The sequence below is a fragment of the Heloderma suspectum genome, chromosome 2, assembly GCF_057233095.1.
Source record: "Heloderma suspectum isolate Gila_16-S chromosome 2, 16-S_ref, whole genome shotgun sequence".
Taxonomy (NCBI): domain Eukaryota; kingdom Metazoa; phylum Chordata; class Lepidosauria; order Squamata; family Helodermatidae; genus Heloderma; species Heloderma suspectum.
The window spans coordinates 123588479-123612219 of record NC_139459.1 but is presented as its reverse complement, the minus strand read 5'-3'; the positions used below and the strand labels follow the sequence as shown (position 1 = coordinate 123612219).

At 45.5% G+C, this 23741-nt stretch overlaps 2 protein-coding genes across 3 annotated transcripts in view; one reads left to right on the top strand and one right to left on the bottom strand.

Moving 5' to 3' along the window:
* The window catches only part of LOC146352685 (atrial natriuretic peptide receptor 1-like), a 93601-nt gene extending 85344 nt beyond the window's left edge, over nt 1-8257 (top strand). The window contains exons 20-22 of the mRNA XM_084829678.1: nt 2439-2537; nt 5001-5092; nt 8039-8257. Of these exons, the coding sequence (XP_084685804.1) occupies nt 2439-2537; nt 5001-5092; nt 8039-8173 (326 nt within the window). The 3' untranslated portion in view covers nt 8174-8257. The remainder of the gene's footprint in view (nt 1-2438; nt 2538-5000; nt 5093-8038) is intronic.
* A 14160-nt stretch (nt 8258-22417) lies between these two features.
* Nucleotides 22418-23158, bottom strand: TMEM215 (transmembrane protein 215). Of its 2 annotated transcripts, XM_084832152.1 has the most exons (2): nt 22811-23158; nt 22418-22720 (listed from the first exon to the last, which is right to left on the bottom strand). In XM_084832152.1, exons 1-2 carry the CDS (start codon nt 23156-23158, stop codon nt 22418-22420), a joined length of 651 nt encoding a protein of 216 aa, XP_084688278.1. The 2 variants fall into 2 exon arrangements, with proteins under 2 accessions (XP_084688278.1, XP_084688277.1); XM_084832151.1 differs by having other exon boundaries at nt 22418-23158.
* Nucleotides 23159-23741: the final 583 nt, after the last annotated feature.

Here is a 23741-nt window from a genome sequence, read left to right as displayed (position 1 = left end):
GACTGTTTGACTTCGTAATGGTTAAATATAAGTATTAGGGATATTTGCCTATGCATTTGCCTACGTTTTTTTTTAGCAGATATGGCGGTATATACATGTTAATAATAATTTCATATTGCTAGAGGTATAAGTCAGGTTGGCTTCATTTATTATCAGGGAAGAAGCGATGCCTGACTTGGGGAACTTCCACACATTGCTCTCATTGGCAGAGGCAGGGGGAAACAAGAAGTACAACTTCACATTGTGTTGCGGTTAATGCTGCTTTTTGTAGCTTTGCCTCAAGTTTTGATTAGTGGTAGTCTACAGGCTCTACAAAGGGACGGTGAACATGTGGCCCTCCAAGGGTTGTTGGGCTACAACTCCCCTCACCCCTCACCACTGACTATGCTAGCTAGGGCTGATGGGAATTGTGGTCCAACAATATCCAGAGGGCCACACCTTCCCCACCCCTGCTCTAGGTAACTGTAAATACCCCCACCCATGAATGAAGGGTTTACGTGTGTCTGGGGCTCTGATTTATCATCCACAAATTCAGTTTTCTGGAAGCACCCTCTCACGATGGTCTGTCAAACGCTGCACTAATTACATGCCATCTCCTCTCCTCTTCCCTTCCCAACTGCAGGGCCCCATCTATATGGCACCGCTTTGACCCCCCACCCTGTCGCACCTGCCCAGCAATGTGGCTTCAAATCACCATGCCCTGCGATACACTCGCGATGTACTGCGCGCTTCCCTAAGAGACTCGCCGTGCCCTTTTTTGGGGCCATTATATTGAAACGCGCAGCTGTGCAGTCCTATGAGTGTGGGGGTGCGACACGTCAGTGGCTGTTTTATATTTGAGGGGCTCTGCTGTGTCTTTCTGACCCTGTTTTAAGTAAAAATTGGGTATTTTGTGCTCCTTCATTTCCGCACCATCAATTTGTCAGTTCCCCAGCCTGAGACTGTCACGATGGTTCACACTCACAAGTGTGAGTGCTACATGCCTATAGGGGTGTACGAAACCCCGCTTACCTGGCTCCGCCAGGTTCCGCTGGGGGGGGGAAGGCGCTCCGTCCCTCCCCCCGGAATCCTCGCCGAGGGGGGAGGCGCTCCATGCCTCCCCCTGGAATCCTGGCCGGCCAGCTCCACTCTGCAGGGATTCCGCAGAGCCGACGGCCGGCTCCGCCAGCAGCTGGACATCCGGCCACTGGCTAGCAGGGACGCAAATGGTGGCGGCTGTAGCTGCCGCCGTTTGCATCCCTGTATTCAGCTGTGATAGGCTACGTAAAGACTTACGTAGCCTATCACGTCTGGGTTAAAAAAAAATGCGTACGCAAATGGCGGTGGCTACAGCCACCGCCATTTGCGTTCCTTATTTTTGGCTGTCTTAGTCTAAGTAAATATTTACGTAAAAATATCTACGTAAACGTCCGCTACGCTATTTGCGTTCCCCCTTATTTTTGCCATCTTAGTCTATGTAAATATTTATGTAGACTAAGACGGCGAAAATAAGGGGGAACGCAAATAGCGTCCGCTATTACGTAAATATTTACGTAGACTAAGATGGCCAAAAATAAGGAATGCAAATGGCGGCAGCCGTCGCCGACGCCATTTGCGTACGCGTTTTTTTTTAACCCAGATGTGATAGGCTACATAAGTCTTTACATAGCCTATCACGAATTGGGGGGGGGGGGAACAGACTGCAAATGGCGGCGGTGGTAGCAGCCGGTCAGAAGACCAGCTGCCGTCTCCGCCTCTGCCGAAGCCACTGCTGGAGCCGCTGCTGTCCGGAACATGTCTCATCCCGGGGGGGGATCTGCGGGGGGTGGGGGGGTGGCAGGCTGTTCCGCCACGGAGTTCGCGGGGCCGAATGCACTGGCATTTGGCCTCACCGAGATCCATGGTGGAATTCTCTGACATCCCTACAAGCCTAGCCATCACTCCGAAATGGTGGCTGAAGTGATGTTGTTCCTCCCCCAAGACCCCCCCCCAGCCCTTGGGTACTGAGTCCAAAAGCAACTGTTGCAAAGATACGAAGCTGCATAAATGTGACAAAGTCTGATTAAATAGATGAAAATGCCCCTCTGTGCTTCTGTAACTGCACAGCTGCGAAGGGATGGGGGAGCAAAGGGGCATTACACAGTGATGCAGGCACTACACACGCCTACAACATGCCCACTGTAAGTTGTGGAGTGAGGTCAGGGAAGGAATAGATGGTCCGCAAGCACGGGGGAACCCACAGCAAACCCAGAAAATCGCAGTAAAACGACTCCTTGGAACTCCGTTTTTCTGGGCAAAAACCATGGATGGCTGCGAAGTCGCGACTGCATCATCTATCATGAGAGATCTTGACTCATACCCGCCCCACACCTGCATGCCCTGGCATTGCCTAACACTGTGATGAGCTAAGATTAATACTCAAGAGTTAAAAGGATCCTTGAACTTTTTGTCTTCTCTAGGACCAGTTGTGGCAGGAGTTGTTGGAACAAAAATGCCCCGGTACTGCTTATTTGGGGATGCTGTCAACACAGCCTCCAGGATGGAGTCCACCAGTGAAGGTAAGGTAACTAAAACAACAGGGATTGGCAAATCTCAGTGAGATCAATGAAAATGACATTGTAGCTTTCTCTCCTGACATTCTCATTTGAACAATCCAAATCCAGGGTTGTTTGGAGGCTTGGTATTTATTTCTCTTGACTTTGGAGTAAAATAGTGTTATAAAACATTAGCAGTGCAAAGATTGGTGAGCTATTTAAAACTGGAAACCTTCTGCAGCCAAAGATATGATTGCCTGGTCCAGGTGTGGGCAGTAGCTGGAAAGTGGTTCACCTTTCTGGAGGACCATGAAGCAGCTGAGGGTTGCTGGCCTTCTTGCAAAGTATGCTGGGCTAGAAGGACCTGTAGAGTATGGACAGGCAACGTCTTCATTCTGGGAGGCCAGATTACCCCTGGGAAAGCTTCATAGGAACCAAAGGACAGTGAATAATATCCAGTGATTATATCACCACTTTCCAGCCTTAGCAACTTGACATGGGAGAATCTTGAGTACTTAGGCTGAAGACCCTGGCAGGCCCCTTGTCCTGTCTTCCTGGCCACCACTCTGCAATGGCAAAGGGTTCTGAGGTGACCCCCCCCCCAACTTTCCAACAGGAGAAGCCCAGTTGGCATGAGCCATAAGCAGCAGTTCGCATGCTGCTTTTAGAGCAGCTAGTTTCTCTCCCCTGGGATCAGGAAATGTGCTGGTTGGTCCAGACTAGGGCTGTAGGAGAAATCCAAATTGATTCAAAGGACTTCATATTTCTATGAATCCGAATCTGAGCTGTGGATTCTGCAACAGACCAGCACCTTCTGAATCACACAGATGTGTGGACCATTTTTATTTTTTTTTTACTTTCTGGAATTAGTCGTACAGAAGTATGAAAGTTACTAGAAAATATGCTAATATATATGGCACTTAAAAAAAAAAAGCACACACAACATCTTACACATTTCTGATCTCTCTTCAGCCCCTGCTATATACCACTCTTTTTTTACATGCTCTGCTCATTGATTGTACACTGAGCTAAGAAAAATACAGAAAACATGAAACAGTGAAAGTTACGAAAATTGCAGCGGACATTTTTGTGTACTTTTTTTGCGGGGGGGGGGGATCTGATTTCATCAATGGGTGGACAACAGAATGAAAGACTCCTGACAATCCACAAAACATGCACGCAATCTGCAAAGTGGCCTTTTTTCTTGGGTGGGCAGGCGGGCTGAGAAAAATAAAAATCTCAGACGGTTTCTCAGAAAAATGTATTCTGGGAAATTTGGGTCAATTCTAAAAGCAGCATGCAAAGTACTCCTCCACATCTGTCAGGCACTGCTCCAAGCAGGAAATTAGAAATCATTTCTTCCTCAGAGCCATTTTTACCAGGTGAGAAGTGACCTTTTTCAAGTCAAAACTTGGCTATTGGGGGAGGAAGGGGCTGCAGAAAATACCGGTGAGGCCTGGTAAGTCATCCTTGCCTTAGAGCAGGGGTGGGCAACTTCTGCGGGTCAGGGGGTCACATTGCCCCCCTGGAATGCAAAGGGGGCCATACCCCTGTACCCCATTGGAGGTTTCTAAGAGCATAATTCTGCTTCCAAACAAGGTACACACTTCCCGCATGCCTTGTTTTCATGCAAAATTGCTGCTTTTTTTTGCTTCTGTTGCAAATTCAGTGGTAGCAGTGGGGACCACAAAAAAGGTCCAGGGAGCCACATCTGGCCCATAGGCTGCATGTTGCCTACCCCTGTCTTAGAGCAACCAAGTCCTGTAACCACACAAGGACAGTAAGAATGTCCATGGGGGAAAAAGCCCATTGTTGGGTATGATCTATTATAGAGTTATCCTGTGCAAGGCATCAAAATGAATGAGCTACCATTTTCTTGTGTAGCTGCCATTCCTTTCAATGTATAGGAGACAACTTGCAAGTAGATTGTGCCCATCAAAACTAGGGTGGGCACCATTTTTACAAGCCCCCACTCCTATGCTTATCCAGCTACCACAAACCCAGAAATTAAGGATGTGGAGCTTTTCCCATCACTTGATCATCTCTATGCCAGGAGGAAGAGCTTCCACCTGCTACATATCTCTGCATCAGGCTGCTGTTAAAGGCACTGGAGGCAAATGGGTAAAATAGCTGGCAAGCCTAAATGAAACTACCTATGATTGGGAGTCATCTTTGGGAGGGGAAGGGTCCACTTGTCAACAGCTATAAGGAGCTGGGAGATGCTATCAGATGCAGGGATGTGGCATTAAGCCTTTGGTGACAGTCATGTATGTATCTCAAGATGCCCCAGATAGAGGATAGAAGCTCACGGTTCCTCTGTGAATACATCAGTTGGCAAGACAGTAGCAGTAACCAAATGAAACAAGGTAGGGGTATTCAGTAACTTAACTCTGTCTAAGAGATGAGTGGTCCATGTATCTATAATAAGTTGTCCTTGAAAATGGGCAGGAATACTGTTACAATAGCTGTTCGTCTCTCTCCCTTTAGCTCTCAAAATACAGTGCAGTTCAAACACACACCAGCTATTGGAACAGATTGGAGAGTACATATTGGTGTGCCGGGGGAATTTGCAAGTCAAGGTAAACATGAAATGTTTTGTGTTCTTTAGGCTTTCCCGAAGGGGAAATGAGCAGTTCCTCCGGAAGGCTTTTGTTCTAACCCTCGCGTTGGCTGGGCTTTAATCTACTCTGCAGCATGAAGAACATCCACTTTTGGACTGCTCCTTAGGGCACATTTATACTTCAGCCTCTCCCAAGGAACTGTGGGGAGCTGCAATTTGATCACGATATTGAGAATTATCTGCATCCTAGGGCCTCGTTTGTGCCTAGGTCCTGCAGGATCGATTTTTAACATGAAGTCCTAGTCCTGGAAGGTGAAGCTGTGATACGCAGGAAAAAAGTAGTTCTGAACAGAGTTTTCTCTCACCACTATCCAGCTTCCAGAATAGATGGTATGAGTGACACAGAGATAGGCTTCAACCCCAGCCTCTCTCCTTTTAGAAAGTAAGAACTGCCCAGCCCCTTCACAGAAAGACACTTCCCCAGATTCTTCCTGAGAAGACTACCAGGGTCTCCTCTCCAGCCCCAACTTGCCTTGGAATGCAAGTGCACCTTCAGCCACTTATGCTTCCTGGCTTTCTTTGCCTCCAGCTCTAAAAGGAAGCAGGAGGTTGGCAGGCAGGTTAGTAGCTTATGTTTGAAGATCTGTGGAGGGGCTGCTGTGGCTGCTGCTTGCGCCTGCATCTTTGAATTGGTCTTTTTGTGCAGGTGCACTCATCTTTCTGTTTCCCTGTCTCATCCATTTAGTTAGCTCTTTCCCCAGGCCTGTTCTTTGCCTTGGATCCTGTTCATTTCTCTCTGCTTTCCTGCAGTTTCCTGCTTCTCCGGCTAAAGTTTTTCTGGATATAATCCTGCCTAAACTTACTTAATTTTCCCTGCTCTAGCTTATTCCCTGGTAAAGACATAAGCTGGCTTATAGATGTAATGTATTGTCTTTTGTAGGGAGCGTGGAGCTTATTAAGAATAATAGATCTTCCTCACAGATAGATCTTGGAGGTGTTAAACTCACTAACTGGATCCAACTAAGCACTTCAGCATGTGCTTAATGAGAAACCTGAAACTGGTGTCTGGTTGTTGATGTTGTTTTTCTTGTATGTCTTTAAATTTAGGAATAAACTTGAGTGACTGGGTTTCCAGTGGGGCATTGTGGTACCAACAAGTGGCAGCTGGTGACTCCAGTTCTGAAGTGGCTGTGATTCCATTCAAGGTTTTAGTTACTACCAGCCAAAACTCTAATGGTGCAATCAAAGGTGCTGAAAAGTGCTGTCCAAGGTGCTGAACCCATTTGGGGATAAGGTTCAGCACACTGGATAGCGCCTTACAGCACCATGGATAGCACCATTAGAGTTTCCTGGAGAAGTCATCTATCAATGGCTACTAGACTTGAGGGCTATGTACTACCTCCAGTTCCTGAGGCAGTATGCTACATACACCAGTTGCTGGGGTACATGGGCAGGAGAGTGCTGTTGAACTTGTGTCCTGCTTGTGGGTTCCTGGTTGACAGCTGGTTGGCCACTGTGCAAACAGAATGCTGGACTAGATGGACCCTTGGTCTGATCCAGCATGGCTCTTCTTATGAGTTTTGGCTCGTGGTAACTAAAACCCTGAATCGAATCTCAGCCCCTCCAGAACTGGAGTCACCAGCCACCACTGGTACCAACCCAACAAATTGCGGATGTGCTCTTCTTATAGTTTTGCCCTTCATGTAGCTTGATTCTGAAACAAAAAATAGTTCAAGATCATTCCATCAAAAGAGGAGCTCAGCTGAAGTCAACTACAGTCTACTGTTAGGATAACAGTTAACATTCATAATGATCCATTCACAAAAATCAAGGGCTTTCATATAATCTCAGTTCAAGGCTTTTGTTCCACTGAGGTGGTAAAAATATAGGCAGTTTCTAAACCCACATGTCAAAGTGCAAATGTGTTCCAGTTTGGGCTATGTATTAAAGAAATTGAGATGGTTAACCATCTGCCTTTTTACCGATTAATCTAAATGCACATATTACAAAAAACTCAATAGAGTTGTGGTTGACATACTGCAGAAAATGTAAGATAACTGAATATTTAATAAACAAAGGCTACCACATATTGATACATGAAAGCACTATGTTTAATGACCACATTCAGACTATCTCATCTTGGCTTAATAAGCTGGGACATGAATAAGCCTTTTGCCTTGCATGCAGCCCACTTCATCCCTCCATTCATGTGAGCTGGAAAATAAGCCAGGAATCTTCAATGAACTATAGCTTTCCATTTTGTCAAAATCAGGAAACTATGGCTTATATCTTCAGAACAAGCCAGGGAATATTAAACCATGGCTTGAAGTTGATTTAACTGAAGACTTCCTGCTTTGTTTGCTGGCTTGCACAAAGTGACGAACAAAAGGACTGGGGTGGGGGTGGGGGTGCAAATTCTCCCATCATGTCCTTTTCCTATTTGTGAGAGAAATGTACCCAATCATCCTCACAACATAGAGTGGGAGAAAAAAAGGGGGATGCTTTCATTTCAAATTAGGTGAGACTCCATTATGTCCATTGCAAAGAAGTGGTATGGTTTTAGGTCCACCTGGAAAAAAAGTGGGATGGAATCCTATCCCACTTCAATCCCTGTATCTGTGGCCTTAGCTTGCAACCTGCTGATTAAAACTGGTGTTTTAATACACAATCCTATGCATGTTTAGACAGAAAAAATCCTACAGCTCCCAGCATTCCCCAGCCAGCCATGCTGGTTGGGAAATGCTGGGAGTTGTAGGACCTTTTTCTAAAGATGCATAGGATTGTGATGATTAACCTGAGGAATAAAGCTTGTAGCATGCAGCCCTAATTCCACTACAATTAAAATAAAGCACTGGGCTAGACTGGTCCCCCTTTTGCGGTGCTGGTATACAGAGGAAATGCTCACAGAGGTAAAGTATGGTTGTGACACTGCTGCTATGCTGTGTTATTGTGTTTCTCTTTCTAGGGTAAAGGCGACATGATAACTTACTGGCTGGAAGGAAAGAAGGCTGGTATAATTCAAAAGAAGTCTCTAAGCCCTTCTGCAACCTCTCAGACTCCTAACCAAAGTACTTTCAATATCATCCCTGGCATTATGTAGAGTGACCCACTTTCAGACCCACCATGAAAGAATGTGGTGAGATAGCTGCTGTAGTCTCTCAGAAGCTTCAGTCTTTGTAGAACCAAAAGGAAATTCTAAGCAAGAGGAATCTGAGTTATCTCAGAATGTCCAATGCCAAAATTCTACTTATTAGAGAAGAAGAAAATAGACATAATGCTAGGCTTGCAAACCCTATCAGCAGTCTCTAGTGGGACTCAGATATAATGTGAAATTATGGTTTTTTTAGTTCAGCTTTTTCTAACCTGGTGCCCTCCAGTTGTGCTGGGACTGAAACACCTACCATCGCTGCCCAGCATGGCCAATGGCTGGGGATGGTGGGAGTTGTTGTGCAACACATTTGGAGGGCACCAGGTTGGGGAAGGCTGGTTTAGCCATGGCTTGTTTTATTGGCTTAGTTTACATGTAGCACTTAAGCCACTATGTGCGCAAGTTCGAATGAGCCCAAGCATAGCTTCAGGCTTGTACACTTCCCTCTCCTCCTCTGTTGTGGGCATGAGAAGGACTTTGCAAGTGTTTCATCTCACTTTCCTTTAATCCTGGCTTATCCTGCACACCACCCATGGGTATTTCAGCAAAATTTTCTTCTTCTTTGAAAAAATATGTATTAGAAAGCATTTCTTCCCTATCAAATTGAATGTGAATGGTCAAAAGAATACAGAAGAAATGCTAAGTCCAGTACTAGTTGTACTTTTTGTAATTACAAGGGAGCCAAAGGGTGTGATAAAGTTTTTCCTGGACCGTACCATTGAGGCTGCATGTAGCAGGGCAGGGCAAGGTTGTATGTTTGAATTATTCTCCCCTGAAAATATTTGTTTGCAGCAAGTTTAGGCTGAAATCTTCTCTCTGACATGCTCTTTTTCTATGATGAGAAAGGTTTTTGTCACCAAGGGATAGTATTCAAACATATAACCTCCACCCTACAGCCTGAAGTGGTATAGTACAGGACAAGCTTTACCTCTCCATTCTTCTGATTGATTTTGCTGACAATTGAAGCTGTCTTCAAATACACATTAAATGCCTTAGGGCAGAAAAGAAGGCTAGAATTTTGTTTCAGCAAATGAAATTTATCAGTTCTAAATAATGAGTGGCAAGTAGCTACTATTCCAGTTGACTTGAAAGATCATATAATTCAGCGGAGGGGAACTTCTGACCCTCCAGATGCAGCTGGATTCCAATTTTCATCAGCCCCAGGCAGCATGGCTGACAGTTAGGGATGATGGGAGTTGTAGCCCAACATCTGGAGGGCAACAGGTTCCCTGCCAAGTTCTACCCATCAACACTGAAGCCCTATTTGGCAGTTCACTCCTCCTCACATAATTACCTGACTTGAGCACCTCTCCCAGCCTGAATCTATCTAGACATTACGCTCAGCATCAGAGGCCTTCCTCCGAGTGCCTCCTCTGAGGTAGGCTTGGAAGGTGGCAACAAGAGAGAGAGCCTTCTCAGTGGTGGCCCCTCAATTATGGAACAATCTCCCCACTGAGGCCCACCAACACTCATCTTTTTGGCGCCAGGTTAAGACTGACCTCTACTCCCAGGCATTTAATGGCATATGATGTGGCATTTATGTCAGCTGTCTTTATCAAGTCTAGTATTTTATTGAAATTGTTCAGCTGTTGAAATTATTTTAAATGTTGTATGCTAAAAAATGTTATACTCTGTTTTATTATCTTCTGTTTTATGGTTTGTAACTTTGTGAACTGTCCAGAGAGCTTTGGCTATTGGGCAGTATAGAAATGAATGTAATACTGGTGGTGGTGGTGGTGGTGATATGTGACAGAGGAAGCAGGGCCAGCAACTGAATCCCTCCCTCCCCCTCACATGGTGTAGTCATGTGCGCAGGAGTGGTTGGTCCTGCCCTCTCTGTCACGTCTTTGCTGCCATCAACGTGTTGCAGAGGAAGGTATGAAAAGGAGAGCCTTCTCTACATGTGTCAGCTCCCTGCGGGATTAATGAACCATGCACAGCCAGGGTCCTGAATTGTGTGAAAAGCCTTTGTGTGTAGCTCAGGCTTTCCTTTTTCAGACCTTCTCCCACTCTACATGATTGTAACTGCATGTTTTGAATGCCTGAATATTGCTCTAGTGAGGAGGAAAATCTGGAACAAACCTTTTAGAATGTGGAAATAGGCAGTTGGAGGCATTGACCTCACACTTTGTCTAGAACTGCCCCTCAAAGCAGTTTCCTTGAGGTTCCTTCCTGGCACTGCTTAAGAAACGGCTCGTGGTGGGATCAGGTATGGTGTATTTCTTCATCTCTCTTGTGTTAAGAACCTTTCTGGTGCTGAAAGTTTTCCAAGTTTGAAATTAGCACCCAATATAGATTCCCAGAGGCATAGTCATGTTAGTCTGTTGCAGACAACATAGACTTGTGGGACTTTGAAGACATAACAAATGTATTATGGCATAAAACTGTGGTCCACAAAAGCTTATGTCATTAAAAAAAATGCTTGTCTTTAAGGTGCCATAAGGCTCTTTGTTGTTTATCCAATGTAGAGACTCGCTGCTACAGCTACAAATGTAAACTTTGGAAGCCCAGTGAATACGGGGGAAAATCCATGGAAGAAAGAATCAGGAAACTGTTTCTTGTATGCCCATAAGCATTATTGCAGTGCCTGCTTGGTGAACCTCAGGGAGGCTGTGTGTGTCCCTTTTGCCACACAAGAGCATGATACTGTTTTCACTGGTAACCTCAAATGCACTCTGACTCATCACAGAATTTAGGACTCCAGCTGCATTCTCATTTCTGAAGGGAAAGTGTGGCTGCTTCTCTTAAGTACTCTTCACTTCCATTCATAATTGCCTGTTGTGATGAATAATCTCTCATGGTGCACAACTGTGTCATATCAGCCTAAGCCACATGGATTCAATGCTGTTCTGGAATGTTATTCAAGTCCTGTGACCATAGTAATCCCCTCTTAGGTCAAAATAAGAAGAGCCGTGCAGGATCAGACCAAAGACTTTCAAATCCAGCATTCTATTTCCCACACTGCTGAGCCAGTCACTCCCACCAGCTGGACACGAAGAAAACAGCTTTCCATGCTTGTCCTCAGCATTTGGTATTCAGAAGTATGCTACCTCTGTACATGGTATACTGTAGCTATCCTGGCTAATAGCCATGTCACAAACCTGCACTCCTGAGACAGCTCACCTGACTTACACAAAGCATAATCCATGGATTTCTCAAACTTCATTTCATTAAAGACTGAAATCAGGAGTCACAAAATATCTCATGCACTCATCCTCAGAGATGTAGAGGTTATGAGCAGGGATGGGAGAACCAGGGATGTTTGAGCTTGCTGAAATTCTCCAGACTTCACATTGAAGCTCAGTTTGACTCACTCCCATTTTCGAGTGGCATGTTTTTTGCTTCATTTGAATCAGCAAAGTGCACATTTCAAATGGGAAACATGTGCATTTCTCTGCATATTTTTCAAAAGTGAGCACTTTCCCCCCATTGACTAAAGCATGAACATTCGTATTTGGGGGAAAATCTGCATTTCAAAGTGCACATATTGACAAAAAAGAATACACATTTTTTAAGACTGTGATTGCAAGTCCGGGTACATGCAAACATGTTTTGGAAAAAACGTGCTGCCATTTGCATTTACGTTTGGGATTGCGAATGGGGCAAGTTCAGATGATTTGTGAACTGAAACAAAATTCTCATGTTCTTCCAAGGGACACACAGAGAAAACTTCAGTGCAGTCACCTTTCTTGCAGGGGAACCTTGTAACGTCAATATGGGCTGAAGAGAGAGGAGGTGTTCCATGCCAGACTTAATGCTCTCTAGCTGCATGTTCAGCTCTCAGCTTAACATCCAACATTTCCTTTCATGATGTCAGTCTTTCTCACTCATGCTTCCTCTCCTCATGCATTAACCTCAGCCAAGCAATGATCTTGAGTGAGCCCCAGGTACGGGTCTGGGGTCCAGGAGCACAGCTGCTGCTTGCTTAGTTAGCATACCTACTCTGTCTAGCAAAACAACAGCAACTTTGGTCCTGCCTGCCAAAAAGTTATTTTTATTGCTTTGATGCATTCTTTGGTATCTCTTCCAACTATCCCTGCTTGGAGCATCCCTTGGGTTCCACAAAGCTCAGCCTTCCATCTCACAGCTTCAGTCACAAACCTGTTCATCTACGGGACTCTGACCAGCCCTTTTGATGCAACATCTTGCATGTTATGATTTGAAAGCCCTCCTCTGGCCTTTCAGTGCCAACAGGATGGCTGTTTCTCCTCATTGTCAGGATTGCTTTTGGACAAATGGCTTAGGGGCGTGCGCCCTCAAGAGAGGTTTCTGCCCACTATTTTCTGGGGATGGAGTTTGTCCAGCCTCACTCATTACCTGCTCCTTCAGACATTACTCAAGTGTCTATGTACATGAGAGATATCCTTGTGCTGCAGATGCACACCAGCTAATCAGAGTATACCAGTAGGACCTGCAGCAAAATGTTTCTGTATGTAGCAGTCCTGTACAGGATATGCCATTCCCTTTCGCTCCAGTTTTCTATTCCTCTCCCAACAGTCCACACTTGCTGCCCACTTAGTATGATCAGTCTTCATTGGACTGTTTCTCTCCCTTTAGTTTATTTCCCCCTCAAATGTTTTTTGGCTAACTCAGCCCACTTTTACGTTTCCTGAGTCTGCTGATACCTCTCCCCTGTGTGTGGATGGTGCCATTTTGGAAACATAAGGACCAGCATTCAGAGAACTGCGGTTGGTATTGTATCGGTAAAAGCAGTGGAATGATATATTCAATAATTACAGACAATTTTGAAAAGGAATAAAAAATAAAAATGATTTTAACTTCATTGTTCCGGCTCTGCAGTGTTGGACGTTTGCTGAATCGAGTTGGACGTTGGAAAGTCGCTAAGCCGGAAAGTCAGCGTATTTTTTATTTTTTTATTTATTTATTTATTTATTATTAAATTTATTAATCGCCCATCTGGCTGGTCACCCAGCCACTCTGGGCGATGTACAACATACAATAAAAACAATTTAAAACAATAAAATTCTACAATAAAAACATTTTCTACAATACCCTAACCCACCCCAAATGCCTGCCTGAACAGCCACGTTTTTAATGCATGACAGAAGCTCATTAAAGAGGGGGCATGGCGGAGTTCCCTAGGGAGGGAGTTCCACAGAGTGGGGGCCACCACAGAAAAGGCCCTCTCCCTCGTCCCCACCAGTCTAGCTGTCCTGGCTGATGGGACAGAGAGAAGGCCATCCGAGGCTGATCTTGTTAAGCGGCCTGTCTGGTGCTGCTGGAGGCGCTCCTTAAGATAGGCTGGGCCGGAACCATATAGGGTTTTAAAGGTCAAAACCAACACCTTGAATTTGGCCTGGAAAACAACTGGTAACCAGTGCAACTCCTTCAGCACTGGAGTGATGTGATCTCGCCGGCGGCTGCCTTTAATCAGGCGAGCCGCCGTGTTCTGTACCAGCTGCAGTTTCCGAACCATCTTCAAGGGTAACCCCACGTAGAGCGCATTACAGTAGTCTAAACGAGAGGAGACCAGGGCATGTACTACCGATGGGAGCAGATGGTCAGGAAGGAAGGGGCGCAGCCGCCGTATCAGATGGAGTTGATACAGCGCTGTCTGGCTCACAGCTGACACCTGAGCCTCCATGGACAGCTGGGAGTCCAAAATGACCCCCAGGCTGCGGACCTGGTCTTTCAAGGGTAGCCGTACCCCATTCAACACCAGGTCAACATCCCCCAGTCTCCTCTTGTCTCCCACCAAAAGTACCTCGGTCTTGTCAGGGTTCAGCTTCAGCCTATTCCTCCCCATCCAGCCACTCACCATCTCCAGACATTTGGACAGGGATTCTACGGCCAACCTTGGTGAAGATTTAAACGAGAGGTAGAGCTGCGTGTCATCCGCATATTGATGACACTGCACCCCAAACCTCCTGATGATAGCCCCAGCGGCATCACATAGATGTTAAATAGCATCGGGGAGAGGATGGAACCCTGTGGCACCCCACAAGTAAGTGGCCATGGGTCCGAAACCTCCTCTCCCAGTGCTACCCTCTGGTACCTGCTGGAGAGGAAGGACCGGAACCACTGCAATACGGTGTCCCCAATGCCCAACCCCTCCAGGCAGTCCAGGAGGATACTGTGGTCAACAGTATCGAAAGCCACTGAGAGGTCGAGGAGAACAAGGAAGGAGCATTCACCCCTATCCAGAGCCCTCCTCATATCATCTACCAAGGCGACCAAGGCCGTTTCTGTCCCATGCCCATGCCTGAAGCCGGACTGAAATGGGTCTAGATAATCAGTTTCTTCCAAGTGTGCCTTCAACTGCACCGCCACCACCCGCTCAATCACCTTGCCCAAAAATGGCAGATTTGAGACTGGGTGAAAGTTGTTCAAAACTTGAGGATCCAAGGAGGGCTTCTTTAAGAGCGGTCTTATCACTGCCTCCTTGAGGGCTGATGGCATCACTCCCTCCTCAAGGGAGGCGTTCACCACCGCCTTGATCCCCTCACCCAGTCTCTCTCTGCAGCTCATAATGAGCCAAGATGGGCAAGGATCAAGTAAGCAGGTGGTCGGCCATACCGATGAAAGCACCTTGTCCACTTCATCAGGAGGAAGAAGCTGGAACTGATCCCACAAAACCGGTTTGCCACAGGCCGCCTCTTGCTCACTAACTGTATCCACAGCGTGCAGAGTAACACACCTAATCTGATCAATTTTATCTGCAAAGTGCCTTGCCAAGGCCTCACAGGAGGCCTTAGAATGCTCCAGTGGTTCCGGAGCCACAGGACCGACCAGGCTCCGGACTACTTGGAACAGCCTCCTCGGACAGAACTCTGCAGACACGAATGGAGGCAGCATAATATTCATATTGTGATATGAAATTGATAGACAGTATTATCCCAAGAAGGGTGATTCCCCCCCCACACACACACACACTTTTATTTTACTTCTTTTTCCTGCAAAACAGCACTTTGGGAGGAACAGTTTTGTTTGGGGATTCTATACCAATCAGGCCTGAGGCACCAGCCAGAGTTCAGTTGCAGGTTTGTGCCCATCCAGCATGGAAGTTGGTTTTATAGCACATCATTCTAGGTCTTTTGCTAATTACAAGTGTTACATGGGGCAGGAAAGAAGATTACTACCAGTCAAGAAGGTGATGTTCCTTAATGACTCTCACTTAGCAGTCTGTGACTTACCAGGCAGGTAGGATATATATTGCACTTGAAGACACAATGGATGTGAGAAGACCTCTGTGGCACATTAGCTGAATGTGCTCTCACAGCAAATGTGGATGTCAGTTTATCTCTCTCAATTCAAAATGTGTTCCATAAAGGGATTTCTTTATCACAGGCCTGCCCTCCATGAATTTATGTAACCCTTCTCTCAAAGCCATCCTGAGTTACCAGTTGTTACATCTTGTGGTACTGAATTTCAGACATTAAATGTGTGTTGCATGAAGAACTCAGTGCTCTTGAATAAACAGGAATGAATATTTCCTGCTAATAAAAAGAGACTGCAACCATAACCCACCTCACATTTTTAGAGTATTCCTAACATGGGCCTACATTGGAAGATGTTATTGTAGCTGAACTATCCATATGGCTGTAAGTTATACTGTTCTAAGAGCCCTAGTCAATTGTTTTCCTTGCCTGCTTTTTTTTATTTAAAAGATAATCATATTGTCCAAACTTCATATTCTTGTTTTAGAATATCTTCCCTTCCCAGTTTCCTTTTCAAAGTGTGGGTCAACATTATTATAAGACTTAGTCATAATCCATTCAACGTTTGGCCTTCCTTAGTCTGATTGATTTCAGTGGGAGACTTTGGACTAGCAGCGCAATCTAATCCATGTCTACTCAGAATGAAGTCCAACCGAGTTCAATGGGGTGTACTTCCAAGTTAGTGGGCATGGTATTGTGCTGCAGCCAGGCTTAGGGTTAGGCCTGGCTGCACGCACCACAGTGAAATTTACTTCTGAGTAAACATTGCTTCATTGTTGTTGTCATCTTGTCCAATCCTCTATTTCAGTGCTGTTCAGACATTTTGTAATAAATTCCTTTGTATCACACATTTGTATACATTTCCTTTTGTTTCATTAACAATGTTTTTAAATGTCTTTTAAAATTTTAGAATGAATGGAAATGCATGAAGATGTTTGGGAATGGTGACCTGTATACCCATTTGTAGAAAAATCTAACTTCTTATTGTCTTATTTCACGTTTAGCTCCCGATATTGAAAAATATTAAAATTATTTTGTTGATTTTTTTAAAAAAGATCTCCCCCCCATCCCCACCCACTCAGTGTATAATTTTACTACTATATCTCAAGGTTGAAAGAATCCACCTGCACCCCCACCCCAAGATCAAGTTGGTCAGTAACCTTTCAGCTGTATTTTACTATCCTTGATTTAGATGCCTTCTTTAAGGAGTCATAATCAAACACCAAAAGCCCACACTTAAATGAATGGTTTGCGGTACAAACCAAAACAATTCCTAGAGATGTTTTGGATCCGGCCAATTAAGGCACTCTTAGAAATAATTCCAGGGAAAATTACAGGCTTTATAAATTACAAACTTTACTAGCCTGGCAGTTGACACATAATAATACTTAGCATTTATAAATCTATTTTGAATATTCAAAGTGTTTCATATAAATAATATTGCAATAATCATTAAAACCACCCAATAAGGTAGATCGGTATTATTCTTCCCATATAGCAGATGAAGGTCTGAACCTACATGAAGCATTTATTGTGTGCTGGTTCCTCACTTACAGTTGTTTATGGGTTCTTTAGATGACAACATGACCCTCCAGTTTCACATCTGCTTCTTAAGAGCACTTGCAGGGGGTGGGAGTGAGAGCAGTATTAATTCTGAAAGTGAAACAAAATGTATTTCCCTACTTATGTAATTGCTTTATTGTGCTATACCACAGTGCCACCTATAGTTTATGTAACAGAAAAGCAGGAAAGGGAAAGCTCTTTGTGTAGAGCTCAGGGCTCAGTTCTGTGAGGAAATAGAAAGTAAATACAATGGATAGCTCTAAAAGTCAAATGATTGTATCTATCTATCTATCTATCTATCTATCTATCATCTATAAAAGCAGGTGGTGCCCCTGATCTGGACTGCAGTTATGGGGGTTAGAGGGGGGAGGATTTAACCCTTTCTCCCCGCACTGTTTGCCTGATAACCCCCCTCCAAGCTCTTATAGGCATGAATAACACCTTCCCCTCTGGGCAGCTTTGGAAGGCAATTTTCAGTGGGAAAATGGCACAGGGAAAAGGGTTAACCCACTTCCACCTTTTGTGTTGTAGTCCTGATGCAGATCGGCGACAAAATTAAAGGTACGGAAATGTGATCACACATTCATTGTTTAGTTTGACCCACAGAGAGAGAGTAGCTTGCCTAACGCTAATTAGTGAGTTGATGGCACAAGCAATATTTGACTCAGGGGCTTCTTGATTTGAAGCTCCGTTTCTTAGCCACTACGTTAAAATGTAGTTTGTTGTAGTGCTGGGCCTAAGCATCTGGGCTGCTGGCAGGCACGTGTAGAACCCCCCCACACACACACACACATACACACACACATGGTTTTCCTGACCTAAGTCAACCTCTACCAAAAAAAGTTACTGCTCTTGCAGCAGAGAAAGAGCAGACCTGTCACATCTCCTGTGCCACATCGGTTTTGGCCATGACTCGTGCTTAGCCACATCGTAAGTACCACAAGAGATGATCAACTGTATATTTTGCTAACAATGAATTATGAGCTTTTGAGAGGACCTTGAACATTCCATTATTCCCTGAGATAATGTACGTGAAGTGCTTTGAACACACTAAAGCATTATATCAAACAAGAGTGACTGGCAACAAAATGGTTCAGTGTGGAGTGCTTCTGTTTAGGACACTAGCCACTCCTTTCCATCCCTCCCCCAGCTGTCAGTCAACGTTCTATGGCCACTGAGCCTGCGCAGCCCACATTGGGCTTGTTTTGGGGCTCCCCCTTGAGGGTGTCCCCCCCAATTGAGCGTTTTTTAAAAACTTCTGCAAATCTTTGGGTTCTGCTGAGCCTGCTTATACCTCTCTGTTGTACATGGATGGTGCCATCTTGGCTACTGAAGGGCTGGCACTCAAGAGAATCAAGATCACTTTAGTGTATACTGGTGGATCAGCAACATAATGCTGCACTATGGAATGCTCCTTTTTCCAGGATACTCCATTCCAATCCTCCTCTGTGTTCTATCCCCACTGCACATGCTCAGTCCCCATTGGAGTGTTTTGGGGGATCCCTCCCAATTTAGGTTCCCCCCTTTTTGTGTACTTCTGCAAATCCTGGGGATCCCCGGGGCCTGCTGACACTTCACTCTGATATGGGGATCAAGCCATTTTTGGCTGCACAAGCAACAGTATTCTGAGACTTGAGATCACTCTTAGTATACATGACAATGCTAAGCATTAATTGTTAGCAGTAGCTGTACTAGAAGAGAGGCATTGTGTGCTTGCCTGAATGTGTGTCTCAGCCCTAAGACAGTGGCAGGGCTGTAACTGGACCTCCCACAATCTTCTTAGAAGGGCAAATGCTGGGAGAAGGGGTGTGTGATTTGGATCTGGGCCCAGGTACTAGGAGAGGGTTTTTAACCCTTTCTGACATGCCATTTCTCAATGTGAATTGTCGCCCCCCCCCCCAACTGCTATACAGGTACCATAGAAGGCATCTATGCCTTGATCAAACCTCTTGCTAAGTTCCAGCCAGTTTGCTCCTCCTCTTTGCTTCTGATGCATTGTAATCATAGTGGTATCTGTTTAACTTTTATTGGGAGAGGGGCTGATATATGGAGAATCCATTCACCTTAGGGCAAGTGTTGTACCAGATGACTGTAAGGTTCATTCTAGCCTTGTGCTTTGATGCTTATTTGAGATGCTGCTTACTAGATTTTGTCTGGTGTATGCAGCTGTCCCCTGCAAGCATGCAAGTGACAAGTAGGATGTGTCCCCCGCCAGCACACACACACACTCTAAATGGCAAGACCATTTTATGGGTAGCATGTAGGAAAGATCACACCCACAATGAAAAGCATCATCTCTCCCTTTGATAATCCCCCTTGAAAGAACTGTCGGTAACAATGTTTCCCAAAACGAGACAGCCCTGGAGAAGCCTGACGACACTCTTTGTCTACCTCCGCTAAATAGTGTCACACGCATAAGGGTTGCATGGCTAATCAAGCTCTCTCAGAGGAAAACTGGGCATCGCTTTCTGCAGGATTATCCTGTGCCTTCAGCTGGGGTGGATAATGGGCAGTTGAATGAACCTGTCTGGAGTAAATGTTGTGTGATTAAAACATGAGTTAATAGTAACATTTATAAAAGGAAGAAGCTTTTGGAACTTCATGATCAATGATGGAAACCAAGCTCGACAGAAAAACTTACAGAAAACCTGAGAAATACAAATTACTCTGAATTTATTGAATATATTGTTCCTCACATTTAACCTTTGGAAGGCTTCCTGCATAGATTAAATAGCTAACATATATAAAATCTCAAATAGAATATTCCATTTATATTGCACATATATGATACAGAAACATAATGTACATGGGATTTGCTGATTCATTCCCTGTAATCTCTAAGGAACTCACAAAGTACTATGTTTTGTGGTGAGTCATCAGGAAGTTCTTGTTTCCATTAATACGACTAAGACTGAATCAATGCACAGTCCATGTTGTGCCAAAATGCAAACCAATTATTTCTTTACCATTTTCTTTAGGAAAACATACCACATACCCAGCCAAAGTTAGTCATTTTGAGCCTCATTGGTTTCAACTGGAGCAGTTTAAGAACATGCTCAATACACCCAATAAAATCAAGGAGGCCTAAAATGGCTTCACCTTGGGAGGATCGTCCCACTAGTTTTAAAAATCTCATAGTATTGTCTTTTCAGATCCAAATTATTTTTCCAGAGTATTCTGCCAAAAGATCTACAGTTTGGAAAACACACACCATCATTTTTTACAAAGACCCGACTCCAGCGGAAACTGATCAGGATTTATCCCTTGATTTGGATGAGAACTGGTTTTTAGATCCATCTGCTCTGTCATTGCATAAGAGTAGCTGCATTTTCTTAAAAAAAGAAAGATAAAAGAATGCTTTGCAGCATCCGTTTAGCTCAGCATTCTGTTCAACACCTCAGCCAACCACAATGTACCTTTGGAATTTCACAGGACATGATGCAGGTGGTGGCTTTCCTCTGTTCCACCCCACACCTGCCCCCGCCTCCCAGCATTCAAATATATAATGGCCAGTTTCTAGAGATTCCATAGCTAATAGCCACGGATAGACCTTGACTTGTCTAATCCTTTTAAAACGTCATCTAAGGCTACAACCCTATACACACTTACCTGGGAGTAAGTCCCATTGAGCCCAATGGGATTTACTTCTCAGTAGACATGTATAGGATTGTGCTGTAAGCTATTGGCTATCACCACATTTTGTGGAAGTGAATTCCACAGACCATATCCAAACACTCTAGAGATGTGTATATAGAGACTTACATAATTTGCATGGTGAGCCTACTGTAGAGGAATAAGGGCACTCGCTATGTTTTGTTTAAGCGTACAATTCTCTCACCTGGACTGTGCTCAGGGGGAAGTGGTTCTATGCGTTTACACAGCATACTGTGCACATAACACTGATGTTACTAACCCACCTCCTCTCTCCTACCTGAGGCAGTTTTCAATGTTTTAACTTTTTTTTTAAAGGGGTGAATGTAAATTTGATTATGAATATGATGCCTTAGAAATAAAAAGATGGACAGCACACCTGAAGCATGTGGAGGAGGTATTTGATTTACTGGCCAGTTTGTCTGCCAAATTATTGAGAAAGTGAGGAGAAGCCAGGGTTGAGCTGCAGGAGACAAAAAACACACATGGGAAGTCCTGATTGACATCTATGCATTACATTACATTTTACACTAAAATGTAAGGCATTACACTTTACACTCAGTCAGTGTTCAGAACAGAGGGAGGAGATCAAGCAGTCACAGTAAAGGCTTAAGTCAGAGAATCAGATTTTGTTGTTTAAAAATTATCAGTGTTGTTGTTGGTATACGACCATGACTTTTATTCTTACAGTTCTTCTCCTACCTGTGCTTTTGCTATCAAAAAGAGACAATTTGTCCGGATTTCCCCCAAAAATGTTGCCACCCACCCACTATTTTTTAAAGCCAAAATCAGATGTAAGGGCAAAACCTGGAAAAGTTATCCCGTTGTAAATATCTCCAGTGAAATATCCACTATATTTCACATGAATTTCACTGGAGACCTTACAGGGGAAAAGGCTAGTTTTCTGCCCAATTGCATTTTCAGCCTGAATGATGATGTAACTTATAATAAACTATATTGAATATGCTACGGGGGGTGAAGGGTTACCAGCTGTAAATGTGTGTTATGTTAATGTTTTCAAATAAATACTACTACTAATAATAATAATAATAGCCAAAAAAGGAATCATATCTGCACTTTTAGCATCTCTGCTGCCAGTGTGAACTTTATGGTTTCTCTTACTAACTCTCCCACTGTCTTTCTTCCCTGTTACAACTGTTTTCAGTCTTTGACTTCTGTGCACCCGGGACTGCCTCTGAACTTACCTACCTGATCCGTAAGATGATGACAATGACAATGTCCCCCTCCTCACAGCCTCAAACATCTTAAAAGAGAACTGTGCCCTGCCTCCTATCAGTGCTTGCACAAGTCAAGGGAGAGGCAGAACTCCAAAGATCTTTAGAGAGTTAAAAAACAAAACAAAACCAGAGGTGCTTCAGACATTTGACTTCTGCCTTACAATTAATTTGCAAGTCCATTGGAATTTTCACTCTGCCCCACTCCTGCACTACCTGTAACATGTTATTACAAAAGAGTAAGAATCATCGCTTACAAGTCATCATAGAAAAGAGTGATGTTCTCCTTAAACATGCTTATTGTTACTTTTAACGGGAAAAAATAGGATAAAATCAAGTATTTCAGGCACAAAAGGTTTGAGTATCAGTCACATACCAGGTTTTTAAAGTAAACAGCTATGAGGATTGTCCCATGCATTGCAAAACCAGCCAGTATTAATCTTATTATTTTAAAAGAGCCAGAAGTTGGGAGCGTTCGTTATTATTGTTGCTGTTGGAAAGACGCGGCCAACTCCTTTCAAAGAAAAGAGTCGAAGGGGCCAGAAAGCGCCGCATCAGCCAGGGCTGCTTCAGACGATCGCCTCGTGATCCGAGCTGATTTCTTCGCTGGGGTTTATGTAACAACAGTACCTGTCGTAAGGGCTGCTCTCCTTGTAGGAGCAGACGATGATGCTGTCCCGCGGCGCCACGAAAATGTTGTCCTCGGTGTCGGCGGCGGTGGCTCCTTCCAAGACCGGAGATCCCTGCCGCTCCTCTAAGGCACTGTACGGGGTGGCCTCGGCCACGAATACATTCCCGGGCATCTCCGGGTAACAGTTCTCCAAGTATCTCAGCATCTCCTCCTGGCTCGCTTTGGGGACCAAGCTCTTGCACTCCCCCGTGGCCGCGGTGATGGTGGTGCAGGTGGAGACGGAGTCGTCCCCGCCTCGCGCCTTGCAGCTCGCCTTCCCGTCCTCGGCGGCGTGGGCTTTCTGGGCCAGCTCGTCGCAGCTGCCCCGGCCCGATTCCAGGTCCGAAGGGGTCCTCAGCAGCTCCAGGCCGTCTTTGTCTCGGGGCTGCTTGCGGCCGCAGCAGCTGCACGGGGGGGAGCCGCGGGAGTCCGGCCACTTGGTGCAGCCGTCGGTTTTCCTGGTCAGGGCGATGGCGGCGATGCCGGGCAAGCAGATGGCCGGCCCGATGGCCAGGAGAGGGATGTCGCCCAGAGTCTCGCCCTTGATCCCAGAAACCGTGAACATGAAGCCAAACACCAGGAAGACGCTGACCAAAGCCACCACGAGTCCAGTCCGAGGGTTGATGTCGTCGGGTCGCATGGCTCGACCAAGCTCTCCTAGGTCATCGGAGCCCTTTGCTCCGCTAAGCAGCAAGCGAGGAGGGGGGCGGGGTGAGTTCCGTGCTCCGAGAGGATCCTTTGGGAGAGGGACACGCGGAGGCACGCGCGCACACGCGGCGGCAAGCTCCGAAGCCAGCGCAGTGCTTGCCGCGGGCGTCTCAGTTCGCCTCCCCGGCCTCGAGGCGCTTTCGCGGGCTCGGCCTCCGCTCGGCCTCCAGCATGGCTCCAGCAATCGGCTTCTGCGAGGCAGGCGGGCGCCCCTGTCCCCGACTCCTCCGCTGCCTTCTGCCGCTGCTCTTCGCGCTGCTGTTGCCGCCGCCGCCGCCTTGCAAAAGAGCCGCCTTTGCCTTGCGATCTTACACGTGAAGTCCCGCGGGCCTCTGGGCTGCTCTCGTTTGGATCCCAGGGCCGGAGATCAACGAAGCCGGGAGACGCATTAAGAGCAACTGCAGAAGCAGACAAACGCAGAACCAAAACCCAGCAGCAGCAACAGCCACAAAGGCGTCGGGCGAGGGAGGGCATCAGTCACACGGCGTAAAGTGTGAACAACGAAGAGCCTGGTG

Coding starts and splice junctions, on each gene's coding strand:
- TMEM215 (XM_084832151.1), bottom strand. CDS start 23,158: ATGCGACCCGACGACATCAACCCTCGGACTGGACTCGTGGTGGCTTTG.